Below are 19,536 nucleotides of genomic sequence, written 5' to 3'. Positions count from 1 at the left end.
TGAGGAAACTGGGAGACTGGGATTGACGTGCACACACCACCATGTGTGAAAGAGAGAGCTAATGGGAAGTTGCTCTAAGCACAGGAAGCCCAGCTCCTTGCTCTGGGATGATCTAGAATGGGGAGGTAGGGAGGTCCAAGAGGGAGGGAGGGTATGTAATCATATGGCTGACTTGACTTCATTGTACAACAGAAACTAACAGCATTGTAAGGCAATTATATTCCAATTTTTTTAATGTAAAGAAAAAAATCCCCTCCATCTGTAGGCGCTGGGGTCAGAGCAGCGTTGCCTGAGTTTGCCATCAGGCCGGTGGCCCAGCGGTGAGGATGCTGGTCCCTCCTTCCCCCCACCTGTCTGCCTCTCGCTTCTCAGGGCTGTGGCCGAGGGCTGGAAGCAAGGACGGGGGAGCAGGCAGGCCGTGAGCTAGTGCTCCGTGCCGGCTCTTTCTGCCTGGCATCCTCCTCACTCAGTCCCTGACCAGCCGTCACCCTTTCATGTGGGATTGTTTTGCTGCGGTCATCTCACTCATCCCACTGGGGTGGGGGATTTTTTTTTTTAATGAAGCAATTCCAGCTCCTGTCTCAGGGACCACTCGCTCAGACTCATTCCAAACATTCACGCCTTCCTGCTCCCAGAAATTCCGAAAGCACAGGCAGTTACCAACGAGAGACCGCCCCTGCTCCGTGGCAACATCTGCTTGTACTTTTTCTAGTATGCATCCCTCTGTCCCCCAGACGCCAGGTGGCACATGTGACATGGTTCTCTGCTTCCTCGCCCCTCGCTGTCTTCACGTGGGGCAAGGAACTTCACCCTGCTTCTCAGGACTGAACCCGCCCCAGGGCCCGGTAACAGGCCTTCCCGGCGTCTCCCTGCCCACCTGTAATGGTCGGGGCCTGATGGCTGCGGGACCAGCTTTCTACCACACTTTTATTTTTCTTTCTGGTCATTTGCTTTAGAAGGAGAGGCACTTAAGAATATTTTGTTCTCAGGGTTGAGGTCTTAGGCAAAACTGGACAAAAGTTAAACCCCTGTTTCACGTATATCTTATTACTGTGTGTTTGTGGTGTATACATACATCATTGGAATCCTTATGCATATAAAACGCACTGTGCTTTATTATTCTACATTCTATTAGCCTCATTATTCCTGTGTCATCAAAATTCTTCCCATATAAATGCTCATAATATTACAGTATAAGGATTAATTATTACTTATTTAATAAGAACCCAATCATATAGATTATTTCTAGCATATTATCGTTGTTAGGAGGAATGCAGAGTGAATACTTTTGGACTCAAAACTTTTATTTATATGCACATTCATTCATATGTATGTATATTATATAGTATTTTCCTAGAATAATTTTCTTGTTATAAAATCTAGAACAGAGTTAAACCTGCTGATCTATTTTGGTAAGTTATCCTCCCCAAAATGTCCTGAAATTTTACATTTTCCTTCAGCAGTATAAGAGTGTCTTTCTTACCATTTCTGTACTGACATTCTTATTACTATTTTTTCATTTCTTGGATTATTGGGTTTCCTCTTCTGAGAATTTTCTTTCCTTTGTCTATCTTAAGTTACTTCCTATTAATTTTTATGAACACTTACTCTGGTTTTCTTTCTCCTGGCCTTTTTTTTTTGTAATTTATTTTATTGAAGTATAGTTGATTTACAGTGTTGTGTTAACTGCTGCTGCAACAAATCACTACAAACTCAGTGACTGAAAGCAGATTTCCTCTTACTGTCCAAAAATGCATCTTCAGGGCTAAAATCAGGTGTCAGTGGGACTGAGTCCCTCCGGAAGGCTCTAGAGAGTCCTTTCCTCTTCTAGAGATGCCTCTGTTTCTTGACTGTGGCCCTTCCCTGGTATCTGCCTGTGTGGCTTCTGTCGTCACATCCACTACTGACTCTGACTCCCTGCGTCTGTCTTTTTATTTATTTTATTGACGGATAATGGCTTTACAGAATTTTGCTGTTTTCTGTCAAACCTCAGCATGCATCAGCCACAGGTACACATATATCCCCTCCCTCCTGAACCCCCTCCGCCTCCCTCCCCACCCCACCCCTCCAGGTTGACACTGAGCCCCTGTTTGAGTTTCCTGAGCCTTACAGCAAATTCCCGTCAGTCTCCTGGCCTTTCTGATCATCTCCTTTTTCTCTCCATTATTGACTCCTTATGCTCTTTCTCTTACACAAATGAAAGGAGTTGTTTGGCTATTGGGTCTGTAAATTTCAAAACACAAGTCTATTTATTTTATTTAAATAATTTATTTCTCTAGAATTATGAGCAAAAGCAATAATAGCCTTTATCTATCCAGAGAGTTTGTGCAGAGCCATTTTCATATAAAAGGGCTGCACAGAGGACTTGGAGAAAGCCTGATTTATCGAATGAAATTAAGCATTTTCCACAGGAAAGTATTTTCTCTGAACATTTGTGGCTTTGTGCAATTACAGGGCTCTCAGTGTGGGTAGAGAGAGGGTTGGAAACTTGGTTATAAAGCATTACTTAGCTAAGTGTGCACGGCTTTAAGAAAAAAACTGTGTGGGAGTGAGCATTCCCCACTGAGGGTGAGTCAGTGATCTCTCCTTTTATTTCCCCATGGGGGCCTGTAAAATAGAAAAAGAACTTCTGATTCCATCTACCGTTTTGGTGACTAACCATTAAGGGTTTAACTTAATATCTGTATGTTCTCTAGAGACACGAAATGCTGTATGCCTACTAAATTATATTTGTAACTTATGGTTTAGCTCTAGGGTTTAAACAGTCATATTTGCAATTCTTTGGAAATATTTAAATATCACAGAGTCAGGATATGTTGTAATAGAGATTATAATATATTGCCAACTATTAGAAAACCTTATTATGTGTAGATTGAATTGGTGATTAGCACCTGCTATTAAGAGAAAATGAGTCTAAGGAGACATTTTTATTCAGCCAATGTCATAAGAACTAATTTGTGTCTGCATATGAGTTACATTAGAGATATACTCAGGATGTACACATACAAACACATACATAAAGGTGATATAAATATATTCTTACTGACTAGGTCCTACAGTTTTTCTCTGCAACTTTTCTAGGTACATTTGAACACCAATACAGAGGTCTTACTTTTGCCAGATAGAATATCTTGATGTTTTTTTCTTGTTGCTTTCTCCTTGATTTGGTTCTCTGACTAAAGGGAAATAATTACCTGTCACCACTGTTGTTTAGGCACTCAGACATGTCTGACTCCTTTTCTTCCCCCTGGACTGTAGCCCGCCAGGCTCCTCTGTCCATGGGATTCTCCAGGCAAGAATCCTGGGGTGGGTTGCCATTTCCTCCTCCAGGGGATCTTCCTGACCCAGGGATTGAACTGGCATCTCCTGCGTTGCAGGCAGATTCTTTTCTACTGAGCCCTGGGAAGCCCGCTGTAAGGAACAGAGCCGCTGTGCTTCCGTTAGTCTCCTTCGTTGGTTCATTCCTGCAGGTCCTGAGTGGTTATTGGCCGCTATCCTTATGCCAAACCAAATAAAAATACATTGACATAACCTGAGGGGGATGATCCGAGTCACCTCTTAGATTAGCTGAGACGCCTTCTGACTGGACTCTTCACGTTCATTTCTGCTTCTTCGATTTCTTTTCACTTGGCCTGGGGCCAGCTGTGTATAACCCTCTTCAGATTTGATAGACACCACCTAACTGCCTCTGACTTGCCTCACACCGTCTGAGAGGAAACTTCTTTCTTTTCCCCTGCACTGTACAATCCAGCCTGCGTATAGTCTAGAATCATAAACACATTTTGTTGTTTGCTTCATCAATCAATGAGACATTGTAAATATATTCATCTGTTCATACACTCATTTATCATTTACTGAGCACCTTCCTTGTTCCAGACACTATTTTATACTCTTCAGATAATCAATGGAGTATACAGTTAAAAGGGAAAGACCACAAAAAGAAAAAGCCCTATCCTAATAACCCTGATGGTGTATCTGAGAGACATTTTTTTTCTTTTGCAGAATGAGTCAATTTAAAAATGACTAAAAGCCTAGTACCTTTTGATGTGCACTAAAACTGCCAGTGAATTAAGTCCAAATTTTTTTAAAGATGTCAGTTGGTTTCACTTAATATTATTGTGCTAGACTGTTGGTAAGGATGGGGCTTCCCAGGTGGCTCAGCAGTAAGAATCTGCCTGCCATTGCAGGAGAAGCAGGAGACGTGGGTTTGATCCCTGGGTTGGGAAGACCCTCTGGAGAAGAAAATGGCAACCTGCTCCAGTGTTCCTGCCTGGAGAATCCCATGGACAGAGGAACCTGGTGGGCTACAGTCCAAGGAGTCGAAAAGAGTCGGAAACGGCTAAGCACGCGTTCATGCGTTAGTCAGGACAGAACATGACAACTGTCCAGATCTCTGCCGCTGAGACAAGCCTACTTTTTGCTCATTTCTTAATCCAGTGAAGTCAGGAGGCTCTCTGTGTTGTATCTTCTCCATGTAGTGACTCAGAAATCTGTAATTGTCAGCTTTTTAGCTTCATCATTTTATAGCCCTTCAGTTCCAGATACTTAGGTAAGGAAGTTCCCATGGGGTGTCTCCTTTTTAGAGCTAGAAGAGATAGAAACCACGTCCTTCCACATTTTAGCAGGCAGACTTTAATCTCGGTGTCCCACTGAAAGGCAAGGCATAACAAAATAACTCCTGTTTTTACTAATTTGATATATATACCAGTTCATTTCCAATTTTGAATATTCCCAAGGTGTTGTTTCTTAAATTTTCTTTAGGTTAGCTCATAGTTGTTCTGTAATATTCTGCTTGTTTTCCAATATGCTAATTATTCCTTAATCTATTTTTTTGTATTTTTGTTGTAATAGAGTATTTTTATTCTTAATAATTCATTCCTTCAATTTTCCTCAGATAATTTGATATGTTGTATCCAACAGTTGGAATTGATTGCTCTTTATACACAAAGATATATATATATATACACACACCTTTATATGTGTGTGTATATATATTTATCTTTTTGTCATTAAATTAAGATCATATATTTCTGTTAGTAACAGCTTTGACTATCTCTATAAAGTTTGTACTGTATTTCATTATTTCCAAAATTTTACAGTTAAAGCTCAAATTTTCTGTTGACCTGACAACTAATTAATTTTCACCTTCCCACCTGACTCTAAATTGTTTCTTTTCTATGTAGATAGGTGCATTAAATATACATTGACTATGTGTGTTAGTTGCTCAGTCATGTCCGACTCTTTGCAACACCATGGACTGTAACCCACCAGGTTTATCTGTCCATGGGATTCTCCAGGCAAGAATACTGAAGTGGGTTGACATTTCCTCCTCCAGGGAATCTTCCTAACTCAGGGATGGAACCCAGGTCTCCTGCATTACAGGCAGCTTCTTTACTGCCTGATCCACCAGGGACTACCTATAGGATAAAAGAATCTTAAGTAAATGCAAAAACAGGTATAAGTTTCAACATACAATAAAAACTACAAAGGAAATGAACAATAAGTGAAAATAATACTGCCAGTCATTATTCACATTTGGGTAATCAAGAAAGCATTTCAGAGTAAATCATATTTAAACTGGGACCTGAATGATAATTAGGAGGCAGATGAGTATGGAGTTGCAAAAGCTCTTTGTAGGCAAAAGGAAAAGCATCTCTGAATACTCTGAGACAGGAAAGGATTTGATGAATTCCAAGAACTGTGAAAAGATAAATTCCCAAAGAACATCCTGTCTGAGTTCTTTCATCAAGAGAATGTGGATGGAAAACCCTGTCTCTGCCTAAAATTAAATTGATTTTTCCCTGCCTCTCACATATTAGTTTAGCTGGATTTAGAATTCTAGGTTACTCAGCAACTAAAGACATTATTGTATTTATTGTAATAAAGTTTCTTGTTGCTGCAGATTATAAGTCTACTGTTCATTTCTTTATATGTTTTTATTTCCCACTATCTGTCCATGCTTCAATAATCTCTCCTAGCTTTTTTTTTTTGTTTTTCAGTTTGTTTACAATATGACTAACTTTGAGTATATTTTTATATTTTTATTCTGCTTAGTATTTTTGTGCAAATTTTTTTGGTCATTTTTCCCCCCCTATAACCTAGCATTGACAGGTTGCCCTGTCAATAAAAAAAGGCAAAATTTCACTTGGAGAAAACCACTTTTATCCTTGTTTCTTTCCTTCCTGTTTCCTTCCCAGCAAGATTCAACAGATATTTTGGGATTATAATACATAAAGCTTAAGAACAAAGTCCACATAGGAGCTAAGGGTGACCAAGCAGAAAGGTGAAAAGAACCCAACCTCTGGTGGCAATCGCTGAGTTGTTCTGTTCCCTCTGCATTACTGACACCTCGCCTTATTATTTCATTTGATAATTAACTAACATAGCCTAGCCAGTTTATCTTCCTAGCCTGTTATATTTAATGTTTCACAAATGACTTATACCTATTGTGTCATTTAAAGGTTACAGTTCTGTGAAATTGCTTTTGTATGCATTTTACAGATGAGGAAACTGGGAGTTAAAAAGAAATCAAAGTTAATGAAGCTTTTTTATATTTTCTAAAAAAATTGAATATTATTGGGAATATTGGCATGACTATTTAAGAGATTAGTAGATGCTCAGCAAACATTTTTTTTGATTAGTTGCTTAGTTATCTGTCGTACTGAATAAGCACTAATGGCACTGAATTCACACAAACTCCAGTGTTTGATTTGCAACCTGTGGCCCTCACACACACACATCTATACATACAAAAGACTGATGTCACATGTAGCTACTATATTGTGACTTTGCACACTTTTTGCATAACTTTCTCAGGAAAGTTTCCATCATTTACTTTCCATCCATGGTGTTTGTATTACATTTCTTTTTCTTGTAGAAAGAGTAGTTTTTATTGAGATATAATTGACTTAATAATTTCAAATGTTTAAGGGGTATAATGTGTTGATTTTATGCATTTATATATTGTAATATGATTACCACCATAGTGTTAATTAACACAAACATTATATTACATAACTGTTTAGTTTTTGTGGTGAGAAAATTTAATATCTAGTCTCTTAGCAACCTTGAAGTATATAATACAGTATTTTGACTATAGTCATATCTCCCCAAGTGACAGACATAGGAAAATGAGTGTTGGCGTTTGTGCCAGCTGGAAGGCAGATTCTGAGACAGATAACAAACTGTAGGAAGTTTATGAGGGAGGACAGCACCTATGGAGAAAGAGACCAGTGGCAAAGGGCTGAGAGAATAGGGCCAGCGTAAAGTGATAACAGTAGTACCTCTGGGCACCTCTGAAGCTGGGGTGGATCTTCGGTGGCGGTTGTTCAGTCACTAACTTGTGTCTGACTCTTTGCAACCCCATGGACTGCAGCATGCTTGTCCTTCACTGTCTTCCCAGAGTGTCCTCAAACTCGTGTCCATTGCGTCAGCGATGTCATGGACTGGAGCCCACCAGGCTCCTCTGTCCATGGGATTTCCCAGGCAAGAATACGGGAGTGGGCTGCCGTTCCCTTCTCCAGGAGACCTTCCTGACCCAGGGATCGAACCTGGGTCTCTTGCGTTGCAGGCAGATTCTTTACCATCTGAGTCAACTGGAAGCACACAGATCTCTGGAGCTACCAAACTGGGGTAAGAAGAGTAGCTCCTTCATGCTCTCAAATGACCAGGCTGCCCCGGGAGGGGATGAGGCTTAGCAAGGAGGTTTCTTACAGCCAAGGGGAAAGGGCAGTGATTAGACATTTCCAGTAACTGGTGGAATCCATCCTCCTTCCTGAAGGTGGCCCTGGAGGGCCCAGGACAGCATCCTCTCATCCCAGGTCTTCCCTGCTTCTCAACCACCTTTCATAAATCACTCCCTCCTATCCACTTATTGGCTTATCTCTTAGTACTTGTCATAATGGGAAAATTTGCTTGTTTGATTGTCTCTACCTATTATTTCTGTTGGAATTTAACATCTGTGAGGTTAAAGATTGTGTCTGCCTTGTTTACATTTATGCATGGATGTAGAAGCCAGTCGTTGGCCCATGGTAGACAGTAAATGTGCATTGAATGAATGACTGATATTGTGTCAATTCTACAGTGAACACTAAAACCACTCTATTTATATTAGACAAAGATATTATCAGATATTAAGTGAGTCCTCTAAAGACGCCACTTAAGACCACAAAAATGTTCTCATTTTACACGTGTTATTGGTCACCAAGTATCATACATATTTACGGATAACACTGAATTCTGCATAAATATACATTCTTTTGATTTCTGTACTTCTTGAGGTCAGAATTGAAGATATAAATAGATACTGACATTTATCCTAATAAGCAGGTGGTGCAAGATATTTTTATAATGTACTCAATTTGGATGAGCATGTGAATTCTTTATTCAAGTACATGGATTTGATTGTAATAACCATCCAATGTGTCTGAGTCAAGTTTTGAGAAGAGAGAATCTGCTCTTGTTGATAGCATTATTACTCACAGCTGGAGTCTAACAAGGCTATCAACAGACCATGAGCAAGTTATTTCCAATTTTCTAAGTGCTTCTCTCTTTTAAATATAGTTGAATCATGTACTGTGAATTTCAAGTTCTCTACATATCAATACACTATTGTTATGCATGTTTGAAATTACAGATGCCAAAATTTTCTAGTTTTCTATGATTATTTTAAAAAATTGAACAAAATAACATGATAATTTAAAATTTTGCCAATGTCATTTTGTTTTTCCTTCAAATCGATGCATGCAAATGAGCTTATTTGATACATTTTACCAGCCTTTCACTTGTTATTTAATATTATAAGAAAATGCATTTTAATTCTGCCAGCTTGGCACAATCAAAATCGGTTAAACTTCAGGGACTTCCCTGGTGGTACAGTGGTTAGAACTTCACCTTCCAATGCAGCAGGCGTGGGTTCCCTAGTCAGGGAACTAAGATCCCACATACCTCATGGCAAAAAAAACAAAACTTAAACAGAAGCAATATTGTAACAAATTCGATAAAGACTTTATAGATGGCCCACATTAAAAAGAAAATCTTAAAAACAGAAATCAGTTAAACTTCAACACTTCATGTATTAACTACAATGTTAATGCTAGGCAGAAAGCACCATGGGCTTCTCTGGCGGCTCAGACGGTAAAGAATCTGCCTGCCATGCAGGAGACGTGGGTTTGATCGCTGGGTCGGGAAGAGCCCCTGGTTCTTCCTGGTTCTTCTCCCCTGGTTCTTCTCAGTGGGAGTGGCTACCCACTCCCGTATTCTTGCCTGGAAAAATCAATGAACAAGAGGAGGCTGGCAGGCTACAATCCATGGGGTCATAAAAAGTCTGACATAACTGAGCAACTAACACCTCACTCTCAGAAAGCAATATATCCTTACTTACAAGAGCAGAAACTAATACATGATTTTATAAGTCACTTTTAAACTTGCTATCAAATTTTTCACACTGTTAGAAATAGAGTCAATCTATTTGAGGAACTAATGTTACCCTATCAAAAATATATGTATACAAACATATTGTGTATGCTTATTTTCTGTATTGAGACCCAACATTATTAATTATATCGACTTAAAAAATGAGCATGAATTATTTACTGTTCAGTTTTATAGCTTTGGCTTTATGGAGGATTACATACTGACAAATATTCTCTAGTATTGTATATTTTTACATATGTTTAATTTCTATTCAGAATTTTCCTTGCCAAAATAAAATATGAATATATCACATTAGATTTTTATGTATTTCTACCTTTAAAAATATATTAGAATAAGCTTGCTCTAAAAGTCCATATGGATCTTTATTAGTGACTTATTCTTTTAATTTGCATTTTATTAACTTTTTAAATGAATATCCATTTGGATGCCTTCCAACTGAAGGCCTGTCAGCAACCACAGGGGAAACTGAGATTTCAGATAAAAGCGTCAAACACAACATATGCGTGGGATTATATGGTTTGTGATCCTGAGTGCCTTCATATATACAGAGAGAACTGGTAGTAGGAGAATCTCATCTCGAGGAAAAAAAAAAAGTATGAGTCTATAGCAGCGAAGGTCATAGCTTTGAAAATTACAGAAGAAATCAGTTTCTCTCCAGAAAGTAAAATGGGGGAGGTGATGAATTAATGGAATTAAATGTCAAAGAATTTGTGAAGTCTTAGAAGATAAGGCCTGAAAACAAGATTAATGCCACACAGCTGAGATACTGTTTTGAAACAATGAAAAGAGCAAGGAATGGTTATAGCTAGTTTAGTCATAGGCAATTTGCATAGCCTCTCAGAAACTGAATAGGGAAAATATGAAAAGGAGAAAGTATGTGAAGAATTTAGTGATAATACCTGATCAGTCAGTTCAGTCTCTCAGTCCTGTCTGAATCTTTCCGACCCCGTGGACTGCAGCACGCTAGGCTTCCCGGTCCATCACCAGATCCCAGAGTTTGCTCAAACGCATGTCCATTGAGTCAGTAATGCCATCCAACCATCTCATCTTCTATCATCCCCTTCTCCTCCTGCCTTCAATCTTTCCCAGCATCAAGGTCTTTTCCAATGGGTCGGTTCTTCACATCAGGTGGCCAAAGTATTGGAGTTTCAGCTTCAGCATCAGTCCTTCCAATGAATATTCAGGACTGATTTGCTTTAGGATGGATTGGATCTCCTTGCAGTCCAGGGGACTCTCAAGATTCTTCTCCAACACCACAGTTCAAAAGCATCGATTCTCGGCACTCAGCTTTCTTTATGGTCCAACTCTCACATCCATACATGACTACTGGAAAAACCATAGCTTTGACTAGACGGACCTATGTCAGCAAAGTAATGTCTCCATTTTTAGTATGCTGTCTGGGTTGGTCATAGCTTTTCTTGCAAGGAGCAAGCATCTTTTAATTTCATGGCTGCAATCACCATCTCCAGTGATTTTGGAGCCCCAAAATATAAAGTCTGTCACTGTTTCCATTGTTTCCCCATCTATTTGCCATGAAGTGATGGAAACAGATGCCATGATCTTAGCTTTTTGAATGTTGAGCTTTAAGCCAACTTTTTCACTCTCCTCCTTCACTTTCCTCAAGAGGATCTTCAGTTCCTCCTCACTTTCTGCCATAAGGCTGGTGTCATCTGCATGTCTGAGGTTATTGATATTTCTCCTGGCAATCTTGATTCCAGCTTGTGCTTCATCCAGCCTGGTATTTCAAGTGATGTACTCTGCATACAAGTTAAATAAGCAGGGTGACAATATACAGCCTTGATGTACTCTTTTCCCAATTTGGAACCAGTCTGTTGTTCCATGTCCAGTTCTAACTGTTGCTTCTTGACCTGCATACAGTTTCTCGGGAGGCAGGTAAATCTGTCACCCTAAGTAAATAGTCTAGGAGTTGGGTTTCCCAGGTGATGTAATGGTAAAGAATCCACCTGCTAATGCAGGGGATGCAAGAGGCTTGGATTCAATCCCTGCATGGGGAAGATCTCCTAGAGGATGAAACGGCAACCCGCTCCAGGATTCTTGCCTGGAAAATTCCATGGATAGAGGATCCTGGTGGGTTACAGTCCATGGAATCATAAAAAGTCAGACCTGACTGAGCATACCGTCACCCTGAACTTATTTTTATATTTGTATTTTTAAACTGATTTTTAAAAAATATCTTTAATAATGAAATATTTTTCTCCCAAAGTGAAATTCAGTTTTCATCTTTTTTAGAACAGAAAGTAAAATGTGTCTTATGAACATAATTTAAATATTTTGACTGTAGATACCATTTGATATATTTCCCCATAACAAATGTGCCCAGGCCAGGCCAGGTTTGCTCAACCTCAGCTGTAAGCAGGATTCTCCTACTGGCCCAGACTGTTGTACCTCCAGGCATGTATCTTCCTTCTAAGTGCTAAAAATTCTACATCACCTCTTCCCATCTGAGGAGACTGCTCACATTTCATTGCTCACTTACATTTTGTCTACTTTTCTAAAACAATTACTGTTAAGAGTAAAGCTTACTACAATTGGCATATACTAGCAGTCCTCAAACTTTATGTTGAGTCATAAACATCTGGAGGGCTTGTCAAACCCAGTGTTGCTGGGTCCCAAGTCCTGAGCTTCTATTAATAATTAAGTAAATCTTGGATGGCGTTCCCATGCTGCAGGCTTGGGGACCACTCACAGGGTATAGACATTGACTAACACACCCACCTCATGGGTCTGAGAATAAGGTGATCTTTCCTGAGAAAATGGCCTCACAGTGGAGCGCAAAGGCCACAGATCTACCTACAAGGATGACACATGCTTGGGGGGAATTTGTATTGCCAAACAGCAAAGTTTTTCTTTCCTTTCTTCCTATATACACATCTCTAAGGTTGTTTATATTTACTTGTGCATGCTAAATCACTTCAGTTCTATCTGACTCTTTGTGACCCCCAAACTGTAGACCACCAGGCTCCTCTGTCCATGGAATTTTCCAGGCAAGAACACTGGAGCGGGTTGCCATTTCCTCCTCCAGGGGATCTTCCTGACCCAGGGATTGAACCCACGTCTCTTAAGTCTCCTACATTGGCAGGCAGATTCTTTACCACTAGTGCCGCCTGAGAAGCCACTTATGTTTACTTAATTCCATTTAAACCAAATTAAGGGAACTGTACAAGCCTAAACCCACAGCATGGATGGAGAAATAGTTTTACTAAATTGCAAAGGTATTTAGGTAGTTGCAACTAGGTGCATAATTCCTGAGAAAAAGTCATCCTTTTACAAATTTGTGACAACTCTTCCTTATTAAGCTCTGCATTATTTTTGTGGCAGATTCTTTATGTTTGTGACAGATCAAGAAAATCTTTCATTAAATGCTCCATTTTTATTCCAAATAATAGAACTGTGTTCCCTGTTGCATATCTCAATGTGAAAGCATCAGGTATATAATTTGGCATTGGGAAATTGTATTCGGAAGGGAAGAAAGGAGAAGTCTGTTTGTGTCCTATTAATAACTGTGGTTTGGGGTATGATTTGACAAATCACTGCTGTGAACCATAACCTGCACCGTCACGGTGAGGCAGGGGAAGGGACCGTGGTCTGCCTTGTCAGCAGCGTCCAGCTACCTGCCGAGGTCTGTTTCCAGCTGCCCGTCCGCATTGCTGAGGTTTAAATATCACTGCTTGTGATTCTGCCTCCTGTGAGGGGCCAGGGCTTGCAGGACTGCAGCAGGACTCCAGGAGTCTCTCAGCTGTCTGCTATTCACATTGTCAGGGGACACCGGGAGGTGTGATGGGTGACTGGTTGGCATGGAGCCCTTCTCTGCCTGTTCCTGAGAGTGGTCGGGACTTTCTCCCCAGGTCCTGCCCTCCAGTCCACACCCTCTTCCCACCTCTGCAGGACTTGCCCCTGTTCTAGTTGGAGTTCTGAATCTCATAGAGGCTGAGAGGCCGCCAGTAATAAATGGTGTCATAACACAGTTCACTTCACACCCGCTTTCTTCCCTGTAATAACACATACTTCACACTCTTTTGTGTTTTCCCTAGTAGAATATTTGGAGATCTCATGTCCATATACAAAAGGCTGCCATATTCTATTTAATGGCTTAATGGCTTTTTATTTAATCAGCTCTATATGATGATATGACGTTAGTTTCTAATCATTCACTATTAACATAAAAAGAATGCCGTACTACATATCCACATGGACACAGCATTTCACCCAGCCGTGTTGTCTATCTGTAGGACACATTCTTGGAAGCAGAATGGCTGGGTTGGGGTTTACATACATTTTTCCTTTTAAAGAATTTGACAACATTTTTCCATTAATGAATCATGATTTCTTGACATTTTACCAACAGGTTATCTTATCACACTTAATCCTGCCAGTCTGAAGACATAAGGAATAGCATCTTCATGTGTTCCATTTCATTATACTTTTTTTTTTTTATAATTATAGACTGAGTGCAGGAGAAGGGGGTGACAGAGGATGAGATGGTTGGATGGCATCACCAACGCAATGGACATGAGGTTGGGCAAACTCTGGAAGATGGTGAAGGATAGGGAAGCCTGGCGTGCTGCAGTCCATGGGGTCACGAAGAGTCAGACATGACTGAAACATCTTAGTATGCACTCACATAAGAAGTAGTATGGAGAGATCTGTGTGTATTTTCTCTAGATTCCTCCCATGGTATCACCTTACAAAACTCTGGTCAGATATTACAGTCAGGATATAGACATCAATACAGTCAAAACACAGAACTTTTCATCAAGACAAGGATCCCTGATCTGCCCTCACCACGCCCCCTGCTCCCCTGAAACTCCCCTTCCCTCCACCCTTGATCCCCGGCAGCCATGCATCTCTCCTCCATTTCTATAGTTTTGTCTTGTTAGTATGTTACAGAAAAGTAACTAGCCTCCAACTAATAAAAATAAATGAAAAAAAAAAAAAAAAAGAAATTGGAAAGGAGTTTCCTGAGTTTTGGGTGAGGATGAATGATGTTTTCCTGTGAACTCTGACCTTCCGTATTTTATATCAAGTTAACTGGTATAGACGTCATATAACTCATTAGGAAGAGACCTGTCCCTTCTTACAGCATTTTCTGTGTAGGACAGGCTATTTTTTTAGCTATACACACACTGTATACCCATTATGATTAAATTTATTTTTCTGTAATCTCATGATGGTATATAGAAAACCTTCCCCCATTTGGTAATTTAAAGAAGGTATCTAAATTTTTTCCAGGGTTTTCCAATACTTTATGGCTTTTTAAAACTATTAAATCTGATTCTTTTTTATTAGTAGCAACGATAGTAGTAGTATATGAATAAAGGTCTCCACTTGTCTACCTAGTTGTCCCCGAATTTTTGACCACACATTTTTAACGAGTGCCCTCTCATGTGCTTTTCTATGTGTATTATATATTATTTGTATTTTGTATGCATTATTTTTATAAGTACTATGACAGTGATTTTCAGGAAGTTAAATGTTCTAAGACTTTCCTAAAGTACTATAACATTATGAGGAACTAGAGGTTATTTTTTTTTCTTCATAGTATTAATAAAGATGTTTTCAACAATAACAATTTTGTTAATTTTGCACAGCAAACTTGAACGAAAAATGAAAAGCTATGTTAGTTCCAATCTGAGGCCAATTAATGTAACCTGTTAATTCATTTCTTTTCAGTATTGATTATAACAAAGTTGTTTAGGAATCAGTCCCTTCATGGTGTATTCACTCTGGTTTCTTCCCAGATGGGTCCCTTACTTCAAATCTCTGAGCCAGATTCACGTGCTTTCAGCATGAATATGGCAGCACTAAAACTTTTTTCTTAGAGAAATAATTAAAAGCAGATAGTCTGCTAACTTTTAATACTTAGACTGATTTATCAGATGAACAGTTCTTCTTGTTCTTATTTTTATTACATCTAATTCTTCCTTAATGGGTACAAGATTTCCTCTTTTGGAAAGCATACATAAAAACTAAATTTGCATAATATGAAAAATGGATCATTCACTCAAGTGCATAAAGAGTTGCACTGTATTCTAGCCATACAGAAATACATCTTCCACGTATCATCATATGCTAATCATAATATAGAAAATATGGAAAAGACCCTGATGCTAGGAAAGATTGAGGGCAGGATGAGAAGAGGGTGACAGAGGATGAGATAGTTGGATGGTGTCACTGACTCAATGGACAGGAATTTGAGCAAACTTCAGGAGATGGTGAAGGACAGGGAAGCCTGGCATGCTGCTGTCCATGGGGTCACAAAGAGCTGGACACAATTTGGTGACTGAACAATGACAATCATAATATTTAACTGCAGAAATGTTCCAGATGAAAAGATGCCCATCTGAATTCTTCCTGAAGTGTTTTTCTGTTTCTTCAAAAGAACTTGCCCATCTTCTGATTTTATCAGAGCAAGCTATAAATAATGGGATCCTTGTTTTCTTTTGAAAGGAACTCTTGGACCTTCAGCATGCTTACTGCAAGCTAAGCAGACAGTACCAGGCAAAGACAGCAGAACTGACTCACGCCAACAACCTCGTGGATCAAAATGAAGCCAAAGTGAAACAACTGAGACTTCAAGTAGAAGAACTAAAATGGGGACTCAACCAAAAAGAAGACAAGGTACTCTTTAAGTGGACACATTGTAGATAGATTCAAAATAGTATTTGATAGCATAGAAAAAGCATTTTCTGTTTCATTAGCAAATGGCATTACTTGATATAAAAACCTCACGTTTTAAATTTGAAATCAACTAAAACGCATAAGGAAAGAGGAAACTATTACATAGACAACATGCTTGTTTTTTGTAGTGTTAGTTGGGCATTTGTTCCATATGCCCTATAGCTTCAAATGCGTTTCAGCTTGGAGCTGTGTGTGGGTGGGCATGGTATCATTAAAACTTGATGTTTTAATGGAAATCAGATATATAGAGACATCCACAGGGGCAGTTAATGCTGGAGATATAAATCTGGTGGTGATCATGTGTTAATACACAATATTTAAAACCACAAGACTGGCTGAGATTATTAATAGAACAAATAATAGATAAAATCCTTGGGACTCTTTGAACAAAAAGTGTTAGTGGCTCAGTTGTGTCCAGCTCTTTGCGACCCCATGGGCTATAGCCCACCAGGCTCCTCTGTCCATGGAACTCTCCAGCGAGAATACTGAAGTGGGTTGCCATTCCCTTCTCCAGGGAATCTTCCCGACCTAGGGATTGAACCCAGGTCTCCTACATTTGCAGGCAAATGTGTCTACTAAAATATAGCCCCTTGCACAGTCCCTCCTGTCCTTCCTACACATTCACATAATAAATATCTCCTATTTGTTTTGCAAAAAAAAAAGTTGGTGTTTTAAGCTTTAATTTTACATATTATAGAAACATGATGTATGCTGTGATTATGTTATGATATATATATATCCTCTCCAGTGCTTTCTGATGTTCAGAGAGCATAGGCATCTCAGTTTTGTTGTGAAACACCACCTACCTAATGGTCTATGGCATGTTTGAGAATGTGATACCTTGATGGTACACCTGTGACCGGGAGGATTTCAGCTACAGTTACAAACAACAAAGAGAGTTTTCTTGAGAGAAACAGTCCCCCATCAGTGTGAGTGCGTTCATCACCCATGGCGGCAGCTACTTCAGATGGGGTTCCAGGCAGTGCGTCTGCTCCTGTCGGCCAACTTTCGAGGCAAAAATAATTAGTTCGCTGGTTAAAAAGAGTGTTTGCAGATACTGCCAAACAGTTGGAAATTAAAAAAAGAAAATGGAAATTGTTTTTCCAAGGGGTGATTCAATAACAGAGCACAGTCCCCCTTTGAAGATTTAATTTTTCATCCAATCTGTTGCAGTCAAGCAAACCAGATCTTCTTATCTAATAACATCCATGAAAATAGAATTATTTGGCCAGCGTGACGCTCATATATCACCCCCTGATCTTACTATAGCTGACTTGTCCATGGGCATTTTATCCTTGATGTCTCTTTTAATGAAGACGTACATGTTCTTTTTAATGATGTACATGGATGGTGAAGCTGGACTGTGGAAGAATAAGTCAGGAGAGGAAGAGAGGCAGTCTCAAGAGAGTGGTTTGGGGCTTTTATTTGATTGTAGCCTTTATTCCTGGGAATAGTTTTGATATACATGCATTTGTTGCAGGAGGTGGTAAATAACCCTTTGTGTTTGCCAGTATCGGCTTTAAGAAATTGCTTGGGACTGAATCATCAGGAAAGAAACTGTGATAATACACAGTGTTCCAGGGCTAATGAAGTACTAGTTCCCAGAGATCCAATTCAGCCGTCTACTTGTGGAATGTTAAAAACAGCTGTGGTCTTCAGAAGAATTATATTAGTTGCCCCTCCCTGTAAGAGAATCAGTCTTCCCACATCATCAATGTCAGTCTTGGCACGTGTGATGTTTGCTTTGCCCAAGAAGCAGAAGCTCCATGTACCACTCACCATCCAGAGCTTTGTGAACCCAACATGCCTCTTCTCCCATGTGTCTTTTCCTGCCGTGTCTCATGTCATGGGGCCAGCAGGTCCAAAATTGACATCATTCTCTCAGCACGAATTCTGAAATCGGAAGGCTATGGAGCAGAGCCCTTGTGGACCCAGATGGATCCACATGGGTAGAATAAAAATCAATATTTATTGTGGTAAGCCACTGACATTTTGGATTTGTTTGTTACCATAGGAAAACTTAGCTAAGGCTGACTGGTACAGTCCTTCAAACAAAAATAGACTGTTAAAATGACATGGCATTGGCTCCAGTGCTTATATGCAAGTGGTAAGAAAAGCTTATTGCAGGTGAGAATGAAGACAGCCCTTTTTGTGGAGTCTCAAAAGCTTTGGTACATTATTTCCTATAATGCCTTGGAAAGCAGATGATGGACAGAATGAGCTTGTGGTTTTTAGATGAATAGGTATGTGGCTAATATTTTGGTTTGTTTGTTTGCTACTATTGCATTTGACAAGTGCCCAAAGGAAAGATGAATTCAGAAAAGACTGGTTGAATTTTCAAAGAGCTGTGTAAGGTAATACAGAAATTTAAGTACTTCTGTGACTGCCAGGCTCTGATTTTCATTTGCAAGTGCTCAGACAGAAGACTGAGCATGGCTTTGAGCAATGAACATTATTTAAGGTTGAGCTTTTAGGCAAGGGCCAATTCAGTGGTGTGGCTTTCAAGCCTGTTGTTAAAAGCTCTTCATTAAGGTCATTTTCTGTAAATCCTTGAAGTTGAATAAAATGGCACAGGGAGAAGACAGATCGTGACTCTCCCAGAATATCCCACAGATCAAGGCAACTACAGGTAGCTCAGAAACAATCAACGTTTCCCAAAGAATTATACATGGGACAGCTGACCTGTGGAATTTACTGAAATCAAAAGAAAAACAAAAAGGCTTTAAGGTTTTGTGAAAAATATGCTTCATCGCAGCACTGTTTATAATAGCCAGGACATGGAAACAACCTAGATGCCCATCAGCAGATGAATGGATAAGGAAGCTGTGGTACATATACACCATGGAATATTACTCAGCCATTAAAAAGAATTCATTTGAATCAGTCCTAATGAGATGGATGAAACTGGAGCCCATTATACAGAGTGAAGTAAGCCAGAAAGATAAAGAACATTACAGCATACTAACATATATATGGAATTTAGAAAGATGGTAACGATAACCCTATATGCAAAACAGAAAAAGAGACACAGAAATACAGAACAGACTTTTGAACTCCGTGGGAGAAGGTGAGGGTGGGATGTTTCAAAAGAACAGCATGTATACTATCTATGGTGAAACAGATCACCAGCCCAGGTGGGATGCAGGAGACAAGTGCTCGGGCCTGGTGCACTGGGAAGACCCAGAGGAATCGGGTGGAGAGGGAGGTGGGAGGGGGGATCGGGATGGGGAATACGTGTAACTCTATGGCTGATTCATATCAATGTATAACAAAACCCACTGAAATGTTGTGAAGTAATTAGCCTCCAACTAATAAAAAAATTAAAAAAAAATAAAATAAAATAAATCCTATGAACTGTAAAAAAAAAAAAAAAAATATGCTGACAAATGAGTTTCCAGCCTG

General features: G+C 39.5%; 1 protein-coding gene across 1 annotated transcript in view; it reads left to right on the top strand.

Annotated features, from left to right (window-relative positions):
• Positions 1-19,536, top strand: part of CCDC102B (coiled-coil domain containing 102B) — a 279,289-nt gene that overhangs the window by 189,261 nt on the left and 70,492 nt on the right. Inside the window, exon 8 of the mRNA XM_061130691.1 lies at positions 15,904-16,074. Within this exon, the coding sequence (XP_060986674.1) occupies positions 15,904-16,074 (171 nt within the window). The remainder of the gene's footprint in view (positions 1-15,903; positions 16,075-19,536) is intronic.

This window comes from Dama dama, chromosome 27 (assembly GCF_033118175.1).
Source record: "Dama dama isolate Ldn47 chromosome 27, ASM3311817v1, whole genome shotgun sequence".
Taxonomy (NCBI): Eukaryota; Metazoa; Chordata; class Mammalia; order Artiodactyla; family Cervidae; genus Dama; species Dama dama.
The sequence above is the reverse complement of the archived record's forward strand: the minus strand, read 5'-3'. Positions and strand labels throughout refer to the sequence as shown.